The following is a 24,540-nucleotide window of genomic DNA, read 5'->3' as shown; positions in this document are numbered from 1 at the left end:
CAGAGATATTTTTACTCCCATTAGCCACAGAAGGACTCCTGCACACCTGTCAATAGCAGGCTTTGCATTTATATTTTATATCTGATTCATGAAGATATTTAAACTTACTTTCAAATCACACTAACCCCCCCCCCCAAATGCTGCATGTTTATAGTTTGTGTATTTTGTTATATCTGGAGTGGGGATAGTGGTGGAGAGGGGACACGAAATGTACAAATTTATAATCCTGGTTGAAAGACTTTATCTTCATAACTCATTTTTCTTTAAGTTCTCATTCAACATTGTCAGGAATCGAATCACCTTGCAGAAAACTCCCAACAAAAGGGAATTCTAACTCAATCCTTGCTTCAAGTTTCTTCCCCACCCTAGGCTTTAATGCAGCTCTACCTTTAATTAGATGGATCCATATGAAACCATTCTACCCTTTTGAATTTTGTGATTCTCTTAGAGAGGATATTCATTTATTGCTTTAATACTTTGGAAAAGATCTTTATAGAAATAGTATGTGCCCCCTGTAGATCATTATCAAGGTACATGCAATCTATGTGAAGTACAATACTTTACTTTTAAATGGCTGCTGATATATAAAATGAAACCTGAGGATGATCCTTGGTTGTGAATGTCACTGGTGACACTGAGTGGTTTTCTTGGAGTGGTGGATGAGAAACGTTGATTAGAGCCTATTCATGAGAGAATAGGAACAGAGAAAGAGGGTACCCCAGTTCCACTAAGTCCCCAGACAGGACTTGAGAGAGACATCACAAATGTTTTATTTTGGGAGCATTGAGCTTGGCTAATGCTGTACTTAACACTGGCCTCTCTCCCCACGTGGATAACTTTCTTTTGATTAATTCATTGCTTGATAGAGTGTATGCTTCTTTGAGTACTAGACCCTGTTTGCATATCCTTTTAACTCTCCAAGCACCTAGCACAGGGTTTCCTTTGCCCTGGGCAGATGCAAATGATTGGATTCAATTTACTGATGGTCAGAACAAATATCCCTCCATTAGAGCAAGTTAGAAGTATGCATGGGGGATGGGTACAAAAAGCCCATAAATTTCTCAGTTTCCTCACTCCAGTGACTTACTGTGAGGATCTTAAAAAATGAACAAAGGTCTCTCTGCTGAGTCTCTTTTGGCAAATGATGAAATTCCTAAATGCTTTGTATAATTATGGTCTCTGAATTGGAAAGTATAGAACAGAAGTATAGACTGGCTTTGATAAAACTGACCTGTATTCATGTTGGCTCTGCCTTTTGCTAGCTGTGCCATTCTATTTAAAACCTCAAGGTCTCCGTTTTTTTTTTAAATTTAAATTTTATTTTTATATTCCCCATACAATTGCAACCCCCTTATTTTGACCCCAATCCCGCCTTTCCCTGCCCCCTACCCTCCATAGTGTGTCTCTGGTTCATAGTTGTTTGTTGATTTTGATATTTTCTTTCTTATAGTTATTCTTTTTCCTGGACCCTTATTTAAGTTTTCTAGATTCCTGCTATGAGTGAGACCATCCGGTGTTTTTCTTTTTCTTTCTGGCTTATTTCACTGAGCATGATCCCTTCCAGCGCCATCCATGTTGCTGCAAATTGCATGTGTTTATCTTTTTTGAATGCCGAGTAATATTCCATGGTATATATGTACCACATCTTCTTGATCCAGTCATCTATTTTTGGGCATTTGGGCTGTTTCCATAGCTTAGCTATTGTAAACAGTGCTGCTATAAACATAGGGGTGCAGGTGCTCTTTGGAATTGATGTTTCTGTGTCCTTTGGGTAAATACCTAGGAGTGGAATTGCTGGATCATATGGAAGCTCTATGTTTAGTAGGTCCAGAAATCTCCACACAGCTCTCCATAGTGGTTGGACCAGTTTGCACACCCACCAACAGTGCAGGAGAGTTCCTTTTTCTCCACAACCTCATTTTTTTAGCTGTTAAACTGGTAAGTGTGCTTACTTTTGAGAACTACAGAAAATAATCAATAGAAAGGACCTAGGCTAACTCATGGCATACTTTTGGTAAAAGTGTACTAAATAAATGAATGAACAGGCATCTGGTTTAGGCAAGAAATATCAGTATGCACAAAACTCTGTAGATATATTAAGTAGATTAAGGGATATCTAAGTGGGAGAGAGGATTGCTATTTCAAAACTTGCAAAATATGAGTAATTGCAGTTTCTTCTTGTCTTTTTCCCACTGCCCCCATATATTTCCTGCCTAGAACTTTCAAAGTAACACATTACAGAAGCCAAATTGAGCTAAAGATGAATGAATAGGGTTTTGTCTTTATTGAAAGAGTCCTATATGACCTAAGTTCTACTTCTTCAACCAATATGTAGTGAGAACCCATTATTAAAAGACCCTGGCAGGGAGATAGGAAGCTACAAAGGTGGGGGGCAGCTGAACAAACCACTACAAATAAGAAATCAGCTCTGGGAAGCCTGTGGGTTGTAAAGAGAGCATGCCCTCTGTTCTTTTCCTGTGGGTGGCTAGCATATGCTCTATAAGTCAGCAATCAAAAAGTGAATCCCGCTAAAACATTTGACCATTGCTTTCTCATGATCGCAGGAGAGTAACTGGAGCGATCTATTGCTAGGTAGGTCTCCATACAAATATGCAGTTTGCTCTCGTCACCCTTCTGTCCATGGGCTAAACTAAGGTGGCCTTTGAGCTCTCCCAAGGTCACCTGATGAGTGTTTATTTATGCAGCCTATTAGATTATGCTGCTCTCCAGGGAACAGGCTGGCTGGGCTCAGTGCCAGCCCCCATAAGACCTTAGAACTGAATGGAGGAGATTTTGCCAAGAAGTGAAAAGTGAATTAAAGTTATAGTGCTCTGTTGTTTGTAATTTCAGCTGTCCAGCTAGGTAGGTGTTGAAAATACTCAGTTTTATTTATTTCTTTTAACTCCTCATATCTTTAGAGACACTATGATTTACCAGCTGCCTTTCGTAAGTATTGGTTATATAAACACCATTAGTTGGGAAGACAGGTCTTGGGAAGGTCATGACTGTGTCATACTGTTCTCTGATGGTCACCAAAGAGGAGAGGCATGGAGCAATAACGCAAATGGCCTGAGTGTAAATCTTGGGCTGTTTATAAACTATTTGACTTGCGACAAATTATTTAACCCCTCTGTGTCTTAGTTTCTTATAAGGTTGTACTGATTAGTTAGAAGAGAGTCTGTGCACTTTGAGTGCTACTGTAAGTGTTTGATGCATAAACCATTCACCTTCTATAAGCAGGAGTCCTCAGTACCACAAGGTGACTGCTTCCCTGCTCCACCCTTTCAGCTCTGCGGTGTGTGGTATGAGGCAGTCGGACAACCGGCCTACTGTCTGAACTCAGAGAGACAGCAAGGGAAGGTAGAAGTTAACAATCTACCCATAGCATCTTTCTAGCTCATAATGTCCTTTCCTGCTATCCTTTGGAGTTTCTAGACAACCCAGTCAGCCATGTTGTTTTCTATACTTTAGAAAGGAAATATGGTCCTGAGATATTAACTGACATGCTTGGAGCAACTCAGCTAATACATGCAGGAGCCAGGCAACCATCTACATGGAGAATACTGAGTTTCTTGAGATGCTAGAAACTTTCTTTGGAAGTTCATTAAATTCTATGCACCTTATGAACAAAAGATTGCTATTTAAACAAACCTCTACATGCTGATTCCACTATAAACAGAGGGATAAAAATAACATGGATGCACAAAGTGGCCTTAAGGATCATTGAGGTCTCTTTATTGCGAGTTGTTTTTTTCTGGTGGACCCAATGGAGAAAGTCAACTAATATAGAAAATTAATATGTTTTTGCCTGAATTTTCCAGATTCTCATTTTCTGGGCCTTTTATTTCTTACCTCCCACCCTTTGGTCATCCCAATGGTTGTGACAGTATATGCTGAAAGGAGGAAGAACAAAGACACGAGACTCAATTCTCAACACAATTCCACCTTGAGTAAGCTTGTAAAGAAAAAGCAAACATTTGCTGTGGGAAGAGGTTACAACTTGAGTTAAAATGACGTACTTGAGTTTTCAGGGCTTCTTTGTTACTTTCCAGCCCACAAGTGATAAACTGTCAGCTACATTCCACACTCCGAAGAGCAAGAGAAACTGAACTGCTAAACCACTTCTGGAAGATGTAAAACAAACTATACTTTCTTTAATGCCAGAATAACAAATATATTTCAGTGGATTTTAGAAATACTGCTTTGATGGAAACTACATGGGGTGCCATAAGAAAATAAATGTATTATTTTTTCATGGCTGGTATTGACACTAGTGCAGGATCTAGGAAAGCATAAAACCCTGTTCCAAATGCTTTTGTTGAGAGCACAACTTACTGACTGCAGTAAACTGGAATTTTCTCTAGAAGTTATAGAGACAAATGTGAACTGAACAATTAATTTTCCTAGGGAAGGTACATTCAAGTACTTTAGTGATATGATGATATTATTATGGAGGCCGAGAAATGACAGTTTAAGACCTAGGAAAGAGACAAACCTGAAAACTCCCCTAAAATAATCTTACATCTCTCTGTGGAACTTTAAACCTCAGCCCTAACATCAAGTTCAGCTGTATCTCCCTTGACACCTTTACATAAACCACATCACAACCAAAATCCCCTCTGTTCCCTCTCAGGATGGGTCACATTTCTGTCACATCTCTGGCCTAGTTGTCTCTCTTGCCCTGCACAGTGGTACACCCAATGTATGTCTACATCCTAATGCTGGGAATGGTACCTTACTTGGGAAAAGGGTCTTTGCAAATATGATTAATTTAAGGGTCTTGAGATGAGGAGGTGATCCTTAATTATCCAGGTTAACCCTAAATTCAATGACCACTGCCCATTAAAAAATAGATGGAGGAAAAGACAGACATAGAGAAGAATACAATGTGAAAATGGAGGCAGAGATTGGAGTGAACATGGGTATAGGCCAAGGAATACCAATAACCTCCAGAAACTGGGAGAAGTAAGAAATGCTCATAAGTATTGAATGTCTGTGTTCCCCCAAAATCATATGTTGAAGCCCTGTCCCTCAGTGTGATCCTGTTTAGAGATGGAACCTTGGGAAGTAGTTAAGTTTAGATGAAGTCTTGAGGGTGGTGCCCATATAGTGCCCTTAGAAAAGGAGGAAAGACATCAGAGTCCTCTCAATGAAAACTCATGAAAGAAATGCCATGTGAGCACACAGCAAAAACACAGATGTCCTAAGGCTAAAAAACGTTTTTGTCAGGAACGGAGTCCATCAGCACCTTGGGCTCCTCGTCATTGTCTACCTAGTTTGTGGAATTTTGTTATAGCAGCTCAAGATACAACAAGCACGTTCTCTCCTAGAGCCACTAGAATGTGTGTGGCACTGCTAACACCTTGATTTTGGACATTTGGACTCCAGAACTGTAAAAGGATAAATTTCTTTTGTTTAAACCCACCAAGTTTGTGGTAATTTTTCAGGGGATCATCAGGAAACTAATAACACTCTGTATTAGTTAGAAACTAATACACTCATTTTTTCTTCAAGTGACCTCAGCTCAGGTCCTTACTCTAAGGTGTATATAGCCCATGGTGATTGTACCAGCCTATGAAAGGAGCCCACAGCAGGCTTGCTGGAATTGTATTTCAGCACTATTCCAGCCTTTCTGGAAATTCCATTCTTCATTTACAAGTTTTCAAACTTATGATGTGTGTATTTTTAATGAATATTAACTTCTTGAAGCCAGTACTTGGTATCACATCCCTGTGTCCCCAGTATTTGTTGGTAATCCACACCATTGAGTAAGGGCTGTTCTATTCAAATAGAAGCTCAATTATGAGCTGGAATATAGCCTACTTACCAAGAAAATCATTCCTTCTTTGATTCATAAGGCTCTTTAGGATCCTAACCTACCACTAGGTTCTCACTATGAGAACCAGTTATTCTTGCATAGTATTGTACAGAAAAGGAAATCACTAGATGATTCGGATGAGGGAAAAAAAGTTTATTGTGCTAAACTTCTGCCACTTAGTTCTATGATTTAAATCATACATGCATTAAGTTGCCAGACTGTGTCTCTACTTTAATTGCATATTTCAATTAGCTCTGAAAAAAAAGTTTTGAGTGCACTGTAAGAGATAACACTGTTATCAGCTAGCTTCATCCAGCAACAAATTGGGTTTTCTTGAGGAGATATGAATGCCCTGTAATTGGAGTGTGAAAAAGTTCTGTCTGAATACAGTCTGTGAATCTCTCCAGAGCCCAGAAACAAAAAGGCAGAGCTCTACAATATACTAAAGTAAGTGTGATTTTTAAAAAAAATACATATATAATGGAGATAAAATACAGGTTTTCTCTGCTATCCAAAAATAGAACATTTCTCTTTGCTGTGATTTGGTAGCTTTTGGGGGGATTCTTGGAATGCTTAGACATTTTTTAGTATAAATTAATGTAATAATGTTCCCAGACCCAAAAAATAACCTGCAAAATCATCCCAACTTGGAATGTTCTACTTCCAGATTACAAGGGAAACTTGTATTAGAAGAGCTAAAAGTGAAAAACAAAGAGTCTCCCCACCTTCACCCTTTCTGGGTGAAGGCTCACACAGGAATCTGTATTGGAGAGTTTCCCAATCATGTGGCAGTTGCCCGTGCGTGGCAAGTTAACCCAGGATCTCCTCCACAGAGCTGCCCTGCCTCTGTGGAAACAGGGTCATTCTTAGAAAGGGGCAGTGGAAAGGCCATTAAGTTGGAATCAAAAGGTCTGGGTCCTGGTCTTTGGAGCTCCTGTGCTCATTTTTGTGACCCTATGGAAATGATATAGCTTAGATTCATCATCTCTAAAATGGAGGAGCTGGCTATGTAATTACCACATTTTCTTTCAAAGTTTAAGCTTTAAAAGAAATATTCCCTGACTCTATGGGGCAAAAAAAAAAAAAAAAAAAAAATCATTACAGTATACCTTGAAAAAAACTCCAGAAGAGACTCTTGAGTCCTTTGGCGCACAGGTATCCTGTCACCTTGGCTAAGGTGCAGCATATTAGGCACTGGAATGTGCTGTGAGAGAGTCTCGCTCTGTGTGGGAGAGGTGTAGGTGGCCTGGGACAGACTCTGATATACTTGCAGGTGATCTTGTGTACACTGAGCAGAAAGGGTCTATGTGCGGCCTCTAGAATCAGCCACAAAGGGGATCTACCACTTAATAGTTTTCAAGTTTAAATGAAGATAATATTTTCATTAGTGAATCACCGTGACGCACTTAGAAGGTATTCAATTCAAAAATAGTTGTTACTTTTACTACTATAATCACTATCAGAAGAACAGCTACAAAATTCTCCCACTGCCGCCTCCAGTGTCGCTGCATGACCTGAGTAGAATGACATTTATCAGTTGGGTGTCTCTATTTTTAAATGGTAGTTTTGGCTCTTAAGTGCAGAGCATTACAGAGAAAAAATGCATAGCTGATGGTGTCCACACCCTTAAAAGGCTTGCATGGGATTAGGGGGTATTTAACAAATATTGATATCCTATAAATCTATTTAAGGAATGTAAAAAGATGCCAGTGTAATTACAGCCATAAGTGCTGAGCAAGTGATTGCTAGACTAGAAATAATCATTCTGTGTGCATTAAATGTTTTTACTAAATCTATTTGAATTATAAATCCATCTGTGGTCAACACAATTGGAAAGAATTTTCCTCTTACTTGGAAAGCCAAGGTGGGAATGAGCTCCGGTGAGCCACCAGCAAAGCTGATGACTCATGTTTCTCCCCGTTGCCTGAATCAACTCCTGGTACTGACTCTCCTTTCCTTTTGCTCACCTCTCGTGCTTTCTCAAGGGTTCACCCCAAAGATTGAGTCCCTATTTTCCCAATACCTGGGTAATTAAGGCACCAATGCTTTCGGTCTATGACTAGCCAAGTAATTAAGACTCAAAATGTTTTGGGGCTTTGAGTCATGTGGGTTGTGTCTTCCCCACCCCTGCTGTGGGGTTGTGAGCTGTATCTCTATGTGTGAAGGGCGGGGACACTCGTAGTTGGTAAATCATAATGGCTACTCTCCGCATGTCCTTCAGAATCTTCAACCACTTTATTTTTTTTTAAAGATTTATTTATTTATACAAGCACTGGGTACAGTCAGAAGCGTGGGAGGGTGAGAGAATTCACCAGAGCCAGAGCAGGGAGCAGAACAGGCAGAAGGACCGAAGTACACTGCTGAGGGAAGCAGCGGGCGGCAGGAGAGGACTGTGCGCTATGTGGGACCCTCCTCCGGTGGCCGGGGAGCAGCCAGGGATCAAACCGACGCTGCAGAGGCTGCGGGCAGCTTCGCAACCCAGCGCTCAACCACTGTGCCACTGGGGAGGCCCCAACCACCTTTTTTCTTTAACCTTTCTCTTAGATCCTAAGGCCGGAGATTATACCTGAGGTTACTAAAGTGAAGCTAACACTACTGGGTTTTTTTTGTTTGTTTTCTTGTGTTTCAGGAGACTTTACCAGGTAATACTTTATTTTATTATTGTGGTGAAGACACTTAAAACAAGATCTACCATCTTAACACATGATTAAGTGCCCGGTGCTGTGCTGCCACGAGCACCATACCATGAACAGATCTGTATAGGGATTCGTCTTGCCTAACTAAAATGTTATACCCATTTAATGTGACATGAGTTTATAAGGGATCCCATAGCTCATTTATTCTGACCCTCTTCCAAGTGTAGGAATAGTCTCTGCAGCACCTCTGTGCCCTGAGCAAAATAAGAAGTCACATCTCAATTCTCCTAGGACTGGGTCTCCTAGGATGTGGCTACTCTAAGAGGGCTGGTGTTCTACTGGCAGGAGGCTTACCTTCAGGGGGAGAAGATCAGGTCATGTGTCAGACCCAACAAACTGAAATCTGCAATTTTCACAAGATTTTCAGTGACTAATTTGCACATTAAAGTACATTTTGAGAAGCATGACATTAGATCACATATACAACCACACACACACACACACACACACACACTCACACACTATTTGTCCTTTTATTCGTGATTGCTATCAGACTGCTGGTGTTTGGAAAATCTTAGATGAGAAAGAAACAATTAACAGGAAGCAACAATTGCAACTCTCAGTGATTGAAAAATCCCACCAGAGTTTAGTTGACATCAGAGAAATCTGTTATTAACTGGAATTCTAATGGCATGTATTCCACATATCTGGGGGTTCTTGGAGATCACAAATACCTTTTAAAATCATTAAAGATACATTAAGTTATGCTTCACAGTTCTAATGTGGGGTATACTGCCTTGTGGTTTTTAAAAACTAGACTTAATTAATAATCAAAATAACCCACTCTCTGAGTCATGCCAGATAGAGGCAGCCACACAACTTCCTTCAACAACACGGCTCAGCTGCTGGAAATATGAAAATTTAGGTTGTTTTCTACTTCTGACATCTCCACATGAGCAGTGACTGAGAGTCCAGCATTTGAAAGGTGCAGTTGAAACAGCTGTGCTGAAGGGAAATGCTTTCAATTCCTGCACTCAGCAATATGGAAATGAACTCTGCCAGCTCATGAGAATGAATAAATGCTTAGCTGCCTTTCCAACCACAAAGCAGCTTTCTATTTTTGGCACTTTTTAGACATTCAGTAAAATAGACTGAATTTAATGCTGGATGACAGTGCCAGACTGTCTTCAGTTAAAGTTAACTGAAAACTTTAGAAGGCTGCTTCCCCTACACCCTGTCATGTTTTTCTCTCCAGCTGATGTTCATGGTGAGCTTTAAGCCTCCCTCTGGGTGCATCATCAGCCCAGCTGTGTTGGGGCTAAGTCAGCAGCGCCTTGTGCTCCTTGCACAAGAGCACCCTGTACTCTGTGTCTCAGGACATTCACCTCAAGGTGCATGTCCTATTTCAGGGTCACCAGGTGTGTGAAGCTTAGAGGAGCCACTCCCCGAACCCTGTGCCTTTAATTAAGAGAAAATGACATCTGAATGTCCATTCTTTTCTGTCCCAAGTACCAATTCACTACATTCCAGTACATGCGTGATTAAAGTCCTCACCTCGAGGGCTCTGTGGGGCCCTTATATGTCATCCCCTCTTCTCCACTCCTCAGAGGAATTCATTTGATAGACATTTATTTAGGGCTCCTATATTTCAGGTAGTGAGAATATAAGAAATGGCCCCCAGAATCCACATTCTAGTTAGGGAAACAGATGATGCAAGTGAAGTTTGTGTAAGTGCCGAAGAGAGAATTTCTGTCTCGAGGAGGCGGCTTGGGGCTAAAAGAGAATTCACCATGCTGGGAAGTATATGGAGCAGACATTCCAGACATAAAAAAATGAATTAACAAGACAAGGCAGCATTAAAATGCACAGGCTGACTTCCTGCCAGTTCAGTGGGCTACAAGATAGGAGACCTGGAGCTCCGAGCCTATCCCAGCCCTGGCTCACTATCCATAGCCTCTGTCAGTTGCTTCAGGGTCTTGGTCTCTTCCAGGATTTATCCACTGCTATCTCCCCAACCCCCTTCCTATGGCATTTACTCCTGGCTCATCATAAGATACTGAAATTACAGTGCAATAGACAATATGCTATAATATGTCCCGTAATGATTAAAGATGGAGGTTCTGCAGTCACGTGGCTTTATAGTGTTGAGGAAGTTATCTAATTCTCTTTTTAAGTTTCCACATTCAAAACATAAGGATAGTGGGGGGCAAAATCCCTCCCCACCCCCAGTTGAGAATCACCTATATCATATGTATTGACATTGTAATGACCCTGACTTGAGGGCAATTGAGATAAAGCAACTTAATATTAGCAATTAAAAAACAACACTGTATGTGAAGGTATAAATAGACATGTGACAGGCAAGGACAGATAAAAACCTGACTGCTGAGAGGCCCCTGCTGAATGAGAGTTACTAGATGGTCCTTATTACATGCCTCTGAGAAGTGGTATAAATATAGGCAACAAATTTGAGGCAATTTGAGGTGTTTTGGACTCCATGTCCATAGTCCTAAACTCTAGATTTTGGTGAGCCATCTAGTACTCTTGCTCTGAGAAGTGGCCCTCGGTTTCTCTACAGAGATACAGACCCCAGAAACTCCAGACTGGTCCCTTGAGCTCTGTGTTGCCAGTCTTCAGAAGTTTGCCAAGAAGCTTGTAACCTTCCCCCACTTTAGTTTCAACTGAAATGTATACTTTTATTTTTGTCATGTGGATTTCCACAATAAATTCATACTGTGATCATTTGCAAAAAAAAAATAAATAAAAATAAATTTCATCCCAAATAAACGAAAAGTCAGATACTATTATCTCTACCCTCATAAGATTGTGCAAAACCTAAGTACAACAATATATGTATTGTGTGCTCACTGCTACCTGACTGATAGTAGATGTTAGCTATTATCATGGCTTTATTTGTGGGAAATATTTATTCATATTTCCTATGCACTATTAAATAGTGAGCAAGACAGAAAAAATAGTGAGCAAGACAGAAAAAGCCCCTGCTATTGAGGCAGAAATTGTCCTCTAATCATTTTAGCTTATTATTGCTTTGACTGTTTTATCCGCATACTGTTTCAGGGGACTCTACTGGATATTTCTTGAGGTGCTGTGCTTTTGTGTTTTAAATGACAGGCTATGGAAGCAATGATACAGCTTTTCACCTTTCTGTTAACCCACTATACAGGACCATTTACTTGGTTTGAGAACTTTATTTTCTTGGTTTGAGACCTCAACAATCAATTAACCCAGGAGAACCCATTTGTTTCCAACTATATGCTTAGCTCTTTGCCAGGGCTCTAAGCAAGTTGAAAAGATGGTCAACTAATATTTGTAGAGAAAAGACCAAAGATTTTGGGATAAAAGTGAAAAGAAATTAATGATTTAATTAAAAACTAAATTTTAATCTGGTAATTGACAGTGATTCTACTCTAGTTTACAGGCTTTTATGATTGATAAGGTTTTGACAATTTAGGAATTTCATACATGGAAGGAGAAACTGAACTAAAATCTTGAAAGATTTGCATGGCTGGAGAAGATTAAGAGAAATTTCTGGAAGCTTGGAACAATATATGGAAGTGAAAATGAAGATAAACATTACACTGTATTCACTTTATGTTGCAACAATAGGACATAAGAGGACCCCATAAATGCTTATAGAAATGGGAGTCTCAGGAGAATAGGTTTGATGAGAAAGATACACATTTTGAAGAAGAAACCAACAGGATTTACTTACAGGAAAATAATCAAGCCTTTACAGTTTCAAAGTGATTTCTCAACCCTATCTCCTGCTGGTGTTCCTTGTCAAAGAATCTGTGCCAGGTTCAGCCACAGTTCTTTACTCTGTCATACCAATATTCTTATGATGGCCAATATTTTAGTGATCCCTCAAATGAAATTCATTACAATTTCAATATATTTGCATAGATGATTTTGAAAATATCAACATAATGCTTTATTGTAATTAAAGGAAATTTCAAAGAAAGGAGTTAATGTTAAATATATCAATATATAAAAACCCAGACATGACCACAGCAGAGATGTAAAGGAGTAGTCAGATATGCAGGCAGTAATCCAGACCCATAATGGTGTGTTGTGTTAGTAACTCACAGAGTACAGGTGACATACCCTTCAGATGTGATTCTCCAAAATGGTGGGTGACACTTGGTAAAGTCCCAGACAGAATGAAGTACCAATTTCCCTAAGTTATTCAGTAATTGCTTTCCCAAGAGAACTCACAACTGAGTATATAAAAACCATGCAAAACTACTTTGCTATGTAATTGATACAGCGTTAAGTTCTGTGCTCAAGAAAATATAAATAGGTGTCACAACAAAGATGTCCGTTAGCACTTTGGAAAGTCTTGTAGGATGTGGGATCGCTTTTTCATTGTGCAGGATTGAGGCAATGCTGGACATCTTTTATCTCTGTCCCCCAGTCATTAGATGCCAAAAGTAATATCCCCATCACTGTGACAACCAAGAGTGCCTACACTATCCACAGCCTCCACTTGAGCAGCACCTTCCATCCTGAGAACTGCTGGATGTTGGTTCTTAGGTGTCAGCCACGTGACTCAACGGTGGTGACAGACTGGAAAGCTGGCAGGGGGAGGCTCTGGATGTGTCAGCCCAGAAAAGTGTTGGCTGCAGTGTTTTCTTCTTCACTCCGGGAGAGCCTTTAATTTCTTATATACTTCAAATTTGGCTTTTCCTTCCTGGTGACAGTTTCAAGTTTTGAGCCCAGGTAGAAGACAGACTGAGGGAAAAGAGATGCTTTTATTTTTTTTTAGGGATAAATATAAACCTTTTTTGACTAAGAACCAACCAGTCCACTCTAATTCCCTGCCCTCTCTAATGGATCATAGGTAGGAATTATTTTGTCTCAAGATTTTAAGAGAAATCTAGTTCTAACATGAATCCTTGAAACATTTCTTTCTAAAGATTTTTTTATTTACACAAGAACTGGGGTACAGGGTGTGAGGGGTGAGAGGATTCACCAGAGACAGAGCAGGGAGCAGAACAGGCAGACGGACTGAAAACACTGCTGAGGCGAGCAGCGGGTGAGACAGGAGAGGTCTGCCGCGCCAATCCTTGAAACATTTTTGAAACTTAATTCTTGTTTCCTTTAAATTACAGGTCTGATCTCATTCCAGTTTTTTTCGGTTTTGTAAAGTATGCAATAATGTCTAATCCATCTTGGTATTTGCATTTTGCAGAACTGGATTTATTGGGCAGATGTGCCTGATTGTCTAGTATTAGCACTCTGCATGTTGCCTTCTGCTTAGGAGACTTAAAACAAACAACTCAAAGGGCCTGATTCCCTGAGAGTACCCTCCAGAAGATTTTAAAACTTAGATTTTCGTTTAAACATGATGGTATACACACACCCTTCTTTCACAAATATAAATGTGCTGTATTAATTTGTAAGTAGTCGTTTGGCCCACAGATATTGAGTATACCTCACATGCATGCCAATTTATGATATTCCAAGAATATGTCTGTTTTCAGCCTTATTCCAGGAAAATGTTTATCAGTTTGTCAATCAAATGCATACTAGTAGCAAATCAGTCAACATAAAATCTTGGCCAGAAAACATGTTTGTCTCTTGAAGACATTTCTGCACCCCTATTTTCATTGCAGCGTTATTCACTTTAGCCAAAATATGTAAACAACCCAAGAGCCTGTAGGAGCTGATAAATGGATAAAGAAATATGTATATACACAAATATATGTAAATACAATGTAATAGTAATCAACCATAAAAATGACAGAAATTCTGCCTTTTGTGACATGAATGGACCTTGAAGACATTATACTGAAGTGAAATCACTGAGATAGAAAAAGACAAATACTGTTTGTTCTCACTTATATGTGGAATCTAAAAAAACTGAATTCATAGGGAAAGAGAAGAATAGTTGACTTACAGGGATGGGGGCTGTGGGTTGAGACAGGGGAGGTATTGGTCAAATGGTACAAACTCCCAACTCTAAGAATAGGTTCTGAACATCTAATGGACGGCTGGGTGCTACAGATACAATGCCATACTATGTACTTGAACATTGGCAAGAGAGTAACTTATTATCACTACACAATAAAGGGATGGAGGTGTATGGAATTGTCACATTAATTGTAACAACGATTTGTACTTCTTCAAAATTGCAAACATCTCTATAGAGCAATAATTAGTCCCCCAAGAAGTTTTTGTAACAACAGAAAGGATTGGGGGTTGAGGGGACCCGGCAAAATTTCTGGAAAAAGAGTATGAAAGTATTTGTTGCCAAATATCGGTGCTTTTTGATGCTTCAAAATTTCTAACATTTGAATACCTGTATTTGAATATATTAATTTGCAGCTCAATCTTTATTTTGACCAAATTGTCATGCTTATCAACATGTATCCAGTCTCATACTTTTCAGCCAATGCTTAAGCTAATATCCCAGCTCCTGCCTCCATCTTCCATCCTGGTACCTGTAGCTTTGGATAAAATTCAGACTGAAATCTAGTGGTGAAGAAGTAGCTGTGATGTTGTCAAAGGGAACCAAAATAGAACCTACAGAAAAATCTTTACCTTTAGCTCTGGTTGTCAAAGCTCAAGCACTAAAAATTGCAACATTCCCCTCTAAGAGACAGCTTTAAAAAGAAAATCAAATTTGTTGTACTAAATTATAGCATTACATCTCTAAAGTCCAGGAGCCATCCAGAAATTAAATGTGAATATCTTCTTCCCAGCAAATCCAGCCAGGCTCACCATCACGAATGGGTTCACTAATGGGATAAAGTGCTTCTTAACATTATGTTTGTTTGTTTTTTTAAAGACAGCCATTTAGAATGTACTCTTTCCTTGCAACAGGACAGCTGGGAAGTGGTGGAAGGACTGAGAGGAGAGATGAATTACACCCAGGAGCCGCCAGTTCAGAAAGGATTTTTGCTGAAAAAGAGGAAATGGCCCTTGAAAGGCTGGCACAAGGTAAGACATTGGCCTCGGCCTCTTCTGTGCCCCCACTCCACCCCACTCGGTGCTTGACTCTGGGTGCTTACATTTAATTTGAAGTTGAAAATTGAGACCTCTGGAAGGATTCTTAAATGAACTATCTTAAGGAATGAATACTTTCTCCCCCACAGAGATTCTTCTATCTGGACAAAGGAATCTTGAAATACGCCAAGAGCCAAACTGATGTAAGTCTTCCTATTTCCACATACTGCTGGAGAGTCCTGAAGGGCTAATTGCTATCAGCTTTCGGGTGTGATAGTGCACGTTGGGGAATGACCTTTCTCTGAACCGGAGACCTCAGAGGGGTTATAGTGTCTGCACATTGGACAGCAGAGCCTGCTCCTCTCTGTCCCACTTCTGGGTAGTAAGTGGCTCAGTTTACTCCCAAGTAGAGGTGGGGAAGCGAGGCACCTCTCAGTACCCCCTGGGTATCCAGGAGTCTATTCTCTTAAGGTTGTGCTGAGGGGTTCTCTAGGTGGGAGAAGACGACATCTTTGCAATGAGATCACTGGAACAATACATAAGGCAAGTGTCTCTCCACAGTGACTGGGGGGGCTCGATGGAGAAGCCCTTGGTGGAGGTGAGGTGATGTTCCCCTTTGCATTAACTCTAGGCTGACAGTCCATGAGGGCTCTGAGTATTAGCCCTGCCGCTTTCATGGGGTCCTTTTCTCACCTGGCACTACTCTCCTCCTTCCTCTCTCCCCTTGCCTCTCATAATACACATCTAGTAAGGCAGCAGGTGGAAAACTTGGCACGGTGCCTGACCTTCAGTAACCTGCCTTCACTTCCGCCCCACTCCTCTTTTTAAATCACTTCTAAGTGAATGGAGATAAGAGAAGTGAATTCAGTGGGAGGCAGTGTGGTGTTAACGTGGATTCACTGCTGTGGGAGTTTGTCTGTGGGACTTATTTCTGGCTTCCTTAGTGTGGTGTAAACTGCTGGTTATGTGACTCTGTACCTCAGTCTCTTCACCTGTAAAATGGAGAAAGTGCTCCTGCCTCAGAGGTTAGTTAAGATAATGCATGTGCTGCCCATCAGTCAGTGCTGGCTCACGCTAAGCGCTCAGTCAGTCATAGTTCTGTGTTTACTGTTGGTGGAAGGTGAGGCCGAGGAAGGGAGTGTCAAGGATGCTACCGCTATTTTTAAACCCCGGTTCTCAAGCAGCCCTCGTGTGTCCCTGCAGATAGAGAGAGAGAAGCTGCATGGCTGCATTGATGTCGGGCTCTCGGTGATGTCTGTGAAAAAGTCATCAAAATGCATCGACCTGGATACCGAGGAGCACATCTACCACCTGAAGGTGAGACAGCTTCCCGGGCCTGGCTCCCGCGGCACAGCTCCTTTCTGTTGTACTGTTGGTGGCACTTTTGAGTATTTAAAAACATCCAGCTAAGACGGAGCTCTTCACTAGGAAAGTACTTCTAATGGACACCGTTGATATTTGGATGAGACAGTTCTTCACCTTGCAGGACTTTCTCTCACTCCTCTGAAACTTAGCATCCTTGTCCCTGCTTTTCCCCCCAAATGCCCCTCCCTGTGACTGTGACAGTAATCAAGGGTGACTCGTGCAGTGCCATCTTTACTGAAGAAACTTTTACCACGGGTTAAAATATGTTGCCTGAAATAGGATACAATATTTAGTCAGTCTTAAAGTTTCGCTAATTTTATAGGATTCATTTTAAATTCCCCCATTACAGTGAATGTCCGGGATTTTTTTCCCCTAAAATATGACCTCCAAATAGAACCTCTCACAACTGCATAACTATTCTCTTCTGCCCTCTCCTACAAGTGACATAAAGGTGCTCTATGAAAGTGCTTTGAGACCAGCTCTTGTTCACATCTTCACCTGGCTGGGTCAGGTGCCCTTTGGCAAATTATTTAATCCCTGAAACTCTTAGTTTTCTCACTGCCTCCACTCCCCAATGGGAGTCGTTATAGTGCTCATCTTGCCTGGCTGCCGTAGAAAACTTGGCATAATGCCCAGCCCACAGTAAGCTCATAAATGCAGCTATTGTATATAATAATTAGGTTGTATCCAAATGTTAGGCAAATAACTTGGGGTTTTGGGAGTGGGAGCTGAGGGTTGGGGTAAAAAAGCAAGATATATGGGCTACATGTGTTTTTGTTTTTTTTTATTGAGATAGCATTGGTCTATAAGACCGTATATGATTCAGGAGTATAGGTTTATACCTCCTCTGATGTATGTCACCACACCTTGCTATCAAAGCACCCACAATCCTTTACTCTAGACCACTGGGTCTCCTCCCTGCTTTTGTCCCACACTCTGTCTCCCTCCTTCTCTAGTAGCCTCAATTCTACTATCATATACCTAGAGTTTGTTTTTATTTCGTTTTGTCAGTTTCTTTGTTTTATTTCTCTATATTCTAAATGTGAGTGAAATCATTCAGTGTTTGTCTTTCTTCTTCTGACATATTTCATTTAGCAAAATCTCCTCCAGTATATCCATGTTGTCACACATGGCAAGATTTCTTATTTTTGATAGCTGAGTAGTATTCCACTGTGTATATATACCACATCTTCTAAATCCACTCCTCTGTTGTTGGGCACTTAGATTGTTCCCTAACTTGGATATTGTAAATAGTGCTGCAGTGAACACAGGAGTGCATATATGTGCATATATGCCTTCAAATTAGTTATTTTTGCATCTGTGAGTAAATAGATAGGAATAGAATTGTTGGGTCATATGGTAGATCTATTTTGAGAAACAGCTATGCTTTTTTCCATAGGGACTGTACCCATTCTACATTCCTACCACAGTGGATGAAGGTTCCTTTTTCTCCACACCCTAGCCAACACTTGTTGTTTCTGCTATTTTTTGATATAGACCATTCTCACAGGAATGAGGTAGTATCTATAAGCTCCATGTCTTAAGATGTTCCTTAGCTTATGTGGTGCTTGGGCAGATACATGTGGTTGGTTGGCTGGGTAAGACTGTCAAATTCGTGCTATTTCCTAGGTTAAGCCCCTGTACCTGTGACTGCAGTTAATTTTGCAAAGCAGGGTTTCTTGCCCTTTGCACTACTGATGTGGGGCAGGAGAATTCTTGGCTGTGGGGGCCTGTTCTTTGTACTACAGGATGTTCGACTTTGTACTTAGCCTCAACCCACTAGATGCCAGTAACAACCCTTCCTGTCAAAAGGAGAAAGACAAATACCAGATAATGTCATTCACATGTGGAATATAGAAAACAAAAACAAACCTTAAAATGTCTCCAGACAATGCCACATGTTTCCTACAAGAGTATATAATAATTACCTCTGGTTGAGCAACTACTGTGAAATAAAGGAGAGAGAAGCCTATATTTAAAAAAAAAAAAAAGAAAAGAAAAAGATTTAAGAAAGACCCCTCCCTCCCCCCATGGCCATTCTCTAGAATAATTTAGGTTACTTCTTCCAATGACTCAATCTGTGTTTTTGACATAGTCAGGAAATAATAATAGGTTCTTATTTCTCCATTATTCTACTTAACATAATAAACGTAATTTATTATTTCTAATTTTTAAACAACTTGAAAGCCTTAAAATACACTGAATATGAATATAGTGATAAACACAATTTAGTATTTCTCTGTGTTGATCCATTTCAAGTTCTGTTTGTGTTTTTGTTCATTGATTTGAATATCAGTTATGGCTGTCAGTGTAGTTTCATGCAGTCATATGAGGGTCCTGGCAGATAGCTTCAGCGTCGGGCTGTTTTTCAATATCGACCATCCAGTCATACTCTTATTATTAAAATGTGGAATATCAGCAGCAGAGAGGTTAAGTGACAGGCCATTGTAGCCCTATAACCACTTTAGGGACTGGAGCAGAAGCCTGGTCAGTTATTTAATAAAATGCTTTTATTCTCCTACCTTGTTTAACTCAATTTAAAAAAAAAAAGTTAAGATGAATGCTTTGGGCACTGATTCTTAAGGGCCTCAGAGAGGAGATCAGTGCAAAGGATGATACAAGATTCCTGTAAAATTCCCACCAGCCACATCTGGGAAATGAAATACATTTCAGAACATAATTTAGGGAAGACAAATAGATGTGAGTCTGTTTGTGTTGCCTCTTCCTGTAAATGACACATTCAGTAGCACCAGGAAGTGTTATAAGTCTTCTATGAACTTCTAATCAATACGAGAAACGTTAAGAGCCAACCTAACAATTCCTAAATGAATGATGCAGCTGACATTTATTTCTACATCCTTGCTCTCAGCTTTGGCATTAGTAAAGGTTTTAACAGGATTGACCTGGATTTTTTTTCTTGGAAGTTTACCAGCCACATGTCCTTTTGGGTTATTTTAAATAGCTACTTTATGAGTCTCTAAGTTCTAAAATACAAGTATCTACATCTTTCATTTAGAAAATATTCATATGCCCTCATACACACACAAATATTGAGTATTAAGAAATATCTACAGTGTTTTATATACTTTTTAGTACTTTTATGAACATTTGCAATATTTTATAATAAAAGTTACTAGTTAAACATTATTCTTCATGGAAATCAGACCTTTGTAGTCATTCATTGATGGAGAGAATGGTTCTCTGTGTGTGTGTGTGTGTGTGTGTGTGTGTGTGTTTAAAATTCCTGGAAATCACCAATAATATTTTATCAGAAATATTCTTTTAAATAACCTTAACATTCATTAACATATATTCCTCAGCTATATGTAATCTTTGTCGAGAAGATTAACAAGGTTAAATATTTTAGGAAGAATTTACTAATTCATTCCAGTTCAGAGAATATTGAGCTGAAGAATCTGAATTATGAAAGAGTTTAAAAAGAAAATTGTGCCAGTATTTTTAAAAAGATAGAAGAAATGGGGACAAGAGAAAGTTTGAAATGCTTTAAGAGACAGATAAATATAAATTTTAGTTTGTTGTTGGCTTCCTTAGAAACAGCATAGCAGTTGGACCCTTGCTTTCATAGAAACCTAAATAATAGCTTATGAAGACAATTTTTACTCTCCACCTCCTCCTCAAACTTGTTCCTAGAGACCACATGTATGTAAATTAAGCCAATAAAATATTTCTACATATGCCAGTGTGAAGCGAGGGGGCTGTCAGGGATGCCCAAAATTTAATGAATAATTATTCCTTTCAGTGAATGATGCTCTTGTTTCCTTCTTTCAATTTAACACAACTCAGGTCAAGTCAGAAGACGTCTTTGATGAATGGGTATCCAGACTCCGCCACCACAGAATGTACCGTCAGAATGAAATCGCCATGTTTCCACATGAAGTTAATCACTTTTTCCCAGGAACCACAGTCACAGATGGTGCATCTGGGCTCCTGGACTCCATTTCAAGTAGGAAGGTAACAATTTGTCAATAATAAACCTAAAAGAAAGTGATGGCTTTGTGTTGTGGGAGGCCTCCTGGGAGGCTGTGTCTGAGAAAGGGAAGCTTATGGAAAGGAACAAGGTAAGTTTTAGTTGCTATTTAGTGTCTTTGCCCAGTCAGTCAGAACCAGGGCCAGAGGAGCATGTATTAACATTGGACTGTAACTGGAAGAATAGCGTGTAAGGTGGAATGTAATATTCCTGACAATTCCAGCTTTCTCTTGGCCAGTAAGACTTGGTTTTCTTATGTGGGTGTAAAATGTAGTAGGTATGTTTATAGCAATGCATGATTGCAAAATATTTCCCAACATTTATATTGTTATTCTGCCATTATTATCATTTGACGTAAGTAGAAATTAAGGGCTGCAGTACCAGGCCTCACAGCATGGTACAGGTAAGCTGCAGTGACAGCCAGAGGCCTTGGGGTCTCCGGTGGAAATGCTTTGCTAGAAACTTCTTCCTCATTATAGGCAGATGGCTTCCATTAGCCACTAGCCCATTTTGTTACCCTTTACCCTAAAGTGTTCCTACTGGGCTCTGTTTGCATTTATAATGTACTTTTGTCATCTGTGAAACAGCGCAGCAGCATATCAAAGCAGAATTCGTTTCAAACTGGAAGCAATTTGTCATTTTCTTGTGGTGGTGAGTCTCGAGTTCCATTATGGTTACAGTCTTCAGAGGACATGGAAAAATGCTCAAAAGGTAGAGTGACTTGAAATCTCTGCTTCTTTTTGTCACGGCTCATAAATTACACTGGTTTGGTGTTTACACCTCAGATGAATTTGCACCTTTCTCCTTCACTGGTACACACTCCTGTGCATTCTTGTTTATTAAGTTTGCACTTGTGATTAACAAAGATACTCCTTGCAAACCTTCACACCTTCACCTGGATGTTCAGGCAGACATGTTTGCTTTTTTGTTGTTGAAGTTCTGATGCCTGATTTCCACATAGGGCTGCTAAATCACAATCTCCCGAGGTGGGGTCTGCTCAACAATTCAATTTTTTTTTAACTCTCAATTTTTTTAAGTATCAAAAGTGATTCTTGGTGATGTACACCCAAGATTCAGAATCATGCTCTAGAGGTGAGTGGGTGAAGCAAATGGAGATCCCCACAAAATAGATGTTCTTTACCTTGGCTATGCATTAGAATCACCAAGAGAGCTTTTAAAATGCAAGAATACCCATGCTGGCCCCTGTCCCAAAAATATTCTTTAAATTGGTCTGGAGTGGATCCCTGACATAAGTAAATTTCTAGAGGTCCCCAGGGGATTCTGATAGTGAGCCAGGATTGAGAAATTTTGCCATAAGGAAACTCAGCATTCTCAACCTTAACTACCTAAGATCACCCAGAGAACTGAAAGCAAAAGAAATCACTAGTGGGACTGGGGCTGTTCTGATTTAATTTTCTGGGATGGGATAGGGACATACATAATTTTTTAAATTCCCCCACTTGATTTGAAAGCATAACCATGACTGTACTATAGCCACTATTGTAGAAGATGCCAGGTTGGTACCTTTGAAGATTTTCTTCTGTTGATTGCAGATTTTATACACCTGGGTTTATATAGCTTTTGCCTTCCTGATAAATTTCATTCATAAATTTCCTGAGTAACATTTTGAGACAGTAATCCTTGAAGTGTTGTCTCTGCACTGGCAGCATGCGCCCAGCCTGAGTACTTACTGGAAATGTAAATTTTCAGTTTCAACCCAGATGGTCTGAATAAGAAAGGGTGGGTTCCAGTAATCTGTGGTTTGTAGCAAGTTCTCTAGGTGATGTTACCAAAGCTTGAAAACCACTTTATCTTGAGGCATTTAGGTCTTGATTCTAAGGCAGAAACTGCCACTGTCAGCAGTAAACAGCAAATGAGGGCTATCTTTTGAGTTAGGAACTGGTCTGACAGTTCTTTTAGGTTCCCTCAGGGCACTACAGAGGATCATTGTGGCCTTCGTGCAGGTCCATGACCAATAAAGTTATCCTTAGAAACTACTATAACCTCCATTTTAGTCCTATTCATTTAAATTGCACTGGATTCTTATAGTAGATAGTGACAGCCCATTATTGCAAGATTAGAAATGGTAATGATGATGATAACTGATTTATTTAGTGCTGATGGTATGATTGGCATTCCAGAAGCACTCTGCATATACCAACCCATTTAACTTGTGACTATCCTGTAAGTTAGGTATGTGATTATGCCCATTTCCAGAGGAGGAAACTGAGGCACAGCCAAGCTGTGTAATTTACCCCAGTACGTTAAGTGCATTTGATCAGAGGCAGCCTGGTTCTCCAGATCCATGACAGTCTACGTCTGAATTTCCTATAAAAAAAAGAAAGTAAAACTTCCTTTCCTTACAGGTGAAATCAAATAGATAGAAAAGGAAAATAGTTGGTTCTTGCATAGGAAGCTTGAATGCAAGATAAATGCTTATGAATCCTTTTGATTTTCTTCTGCAGACCTGGCCCACTGTCATGCCTACCTGGTGGAAATGAGCCAGCTCCTCCAAAGTATGGATGTCCTGCATCGGACATACTCAGCTCCAGCTATCAATGCCATTCAGGTTAGCCAGGTCCTTCTTCTGCTTACATTCTGTCACTCTTCTGCTCTCCTTTCTTTTCCCCAGCCTTTTACTAACACTAGGATGTTATCTAGTTGGTTGCTTGAGCCATTTGCAAGGGATGGAGGTGGTCACTTCGCTGTGCATTTATCCCTACTGGTTTGGTGGACCTTACTGTCTGTGCTCTCTTTCCTATTTTGAAACAAAGGGTGGAGCTTTTGAGAGTCCCAAAAAGGAAAAAAGATCACACAGGAGGTGGCGGTCCAGAGCTATTGGCAAAGATGCTAAAGGAACCCTGCAGGTAACCGTTGCTTTCCCCAACGGGTTGGTTTCTTCATTGGCCCTGCTCTGCACATCAAATGCGGGTGCTCGTTGGATTCAAATAAGAGAATAGACAAATATTCTGTAGTTACTCTCTTACCCTCAGGTACAGAGAGGCTATCACTTAGATATTTTGGGTAGTAGAATAAGCATGTAACAGATACTGGGGAGGGGAAAATGACTGCAGCCATTTCTAGAATGTTGATTTCCCCTTCTGTAGTGCTTAGCCTGCTGCCTGCCTCTTCCCTGCTGGGGTGTGTGCCTTGTTTTGTGGCTGTGGTGGTGGCGTGCTCTGACCCACCTCTTCTGCTGGGGATCAGTGGATCCATCATCTCTCAGAGCCCACTGGTCAGAGGCTCTGGGGTTAGGTCATCATGCAACCTTCCTCTGTCTCCTCTCTCCAACCTCCCGGTCCCCATCAGGGTGTCATTCACTGTGTCCCCCTGCCGCTGACTTCCTCAGTGCACAGCTGAGCCAGGGGTCAGAATAGGCAGCTGGATCATTGTATATTAAATTGTGATGACATTTGAGTCAAATAAATCAGAAACTTACAGATAAATAATCTGCTATCCTCTTTGGTTCAAAACATTTTATGAGTTGAACTTAAATACTTTCAAAATAGTGATTTGTGTTCGTATATGTGATAAGTCTGCTTTGAAGAAGCACCAGGTACAAATAACGAAAATATTTTTAGGGCCTCCCTGGTGGCGCAAGGGGTTAAGAGCAACCTAAGAAGCTGTCTACAGCCACTGCAGCACAAGTTCGAACCCCCAGCCAGCCAGGGAGATACCCACATGGTGCTGCAGACCTCTCCTGGCTTGCCCGCTGCTCCCCTCAGCAGTGTATTTCTGTCAGTCTGTCTGTTCTGTTCCCCACT

At 40.3% G+C, this 24,540-nt stretch overlaps 1 protein-coding gene across 6 annotated transcripts in view; it reads left to right on the top strand.

Annotated features, from left to right (window-relative positions):
* The window catches only part of OSBPL3 (oxysterol binding protein like 3), a 183,740-nt gene that overhangs the window by 94,493 nt on the left and 64,707 nt on the right, over nt 1–24,540 (top strand). For 4 of the 6 annotated variants that reach the window (XM_054692428.1, XM_037509394.2, XM_037509375.2 and 1 more), the window contains 7 exons: nt 15,301–15,417; nt 15,573–15,626; nt 16,627–16,740; nt 20,593–20,760; nt 21,364–21,487; nt 23,242–23,345; nt 23,551–23,643. In XM_054692428.1, coding sequence (XP_054548403.1) covers nt 15,301–15,417; nt 15,573–15,626; nt 16,627–16,740; nt 20,593–20,760; nt 21,364–21,487; nt 23,242–23,345; nt 23,551–23,643 — 774 coding nt within the window. The remainder of the gene's footprint in view (nt 1–15,300; nt 15,418–15,572; nt 15,627–16,626; nt 16,741–20,592; nt 20,761–21,363; nt 21,488–23,241; nt 23,346–23,550; nt 23,644–24,540) is intronic. The other 2 variants (XM_037509403.2, XM_037509385.2) reach the window with 1 other exon arrangement.

The sequence above is a fragment of the Talpa occidentalis genome, unplaced genomic scaffold (genome assembly GCF_014898055.3).
Source record: "Talpa occidentalis isolate TD23 unplaced genomic scaffold, MPIMG_talOcc4v2.1, whole genome shotgun sequence".
Taxonomy (NCBI): domain Eukaryota; kingdom Metazoa; phylum Chordata; class Mammalia; order Eulipotyphla; family Talpidae; genus Talpa; species Talpa occidentalis.
Note: the sequence above shows the minus strand (reverse complement) of the source record. Positions and strands in the feature narration are given on the sequence as shown.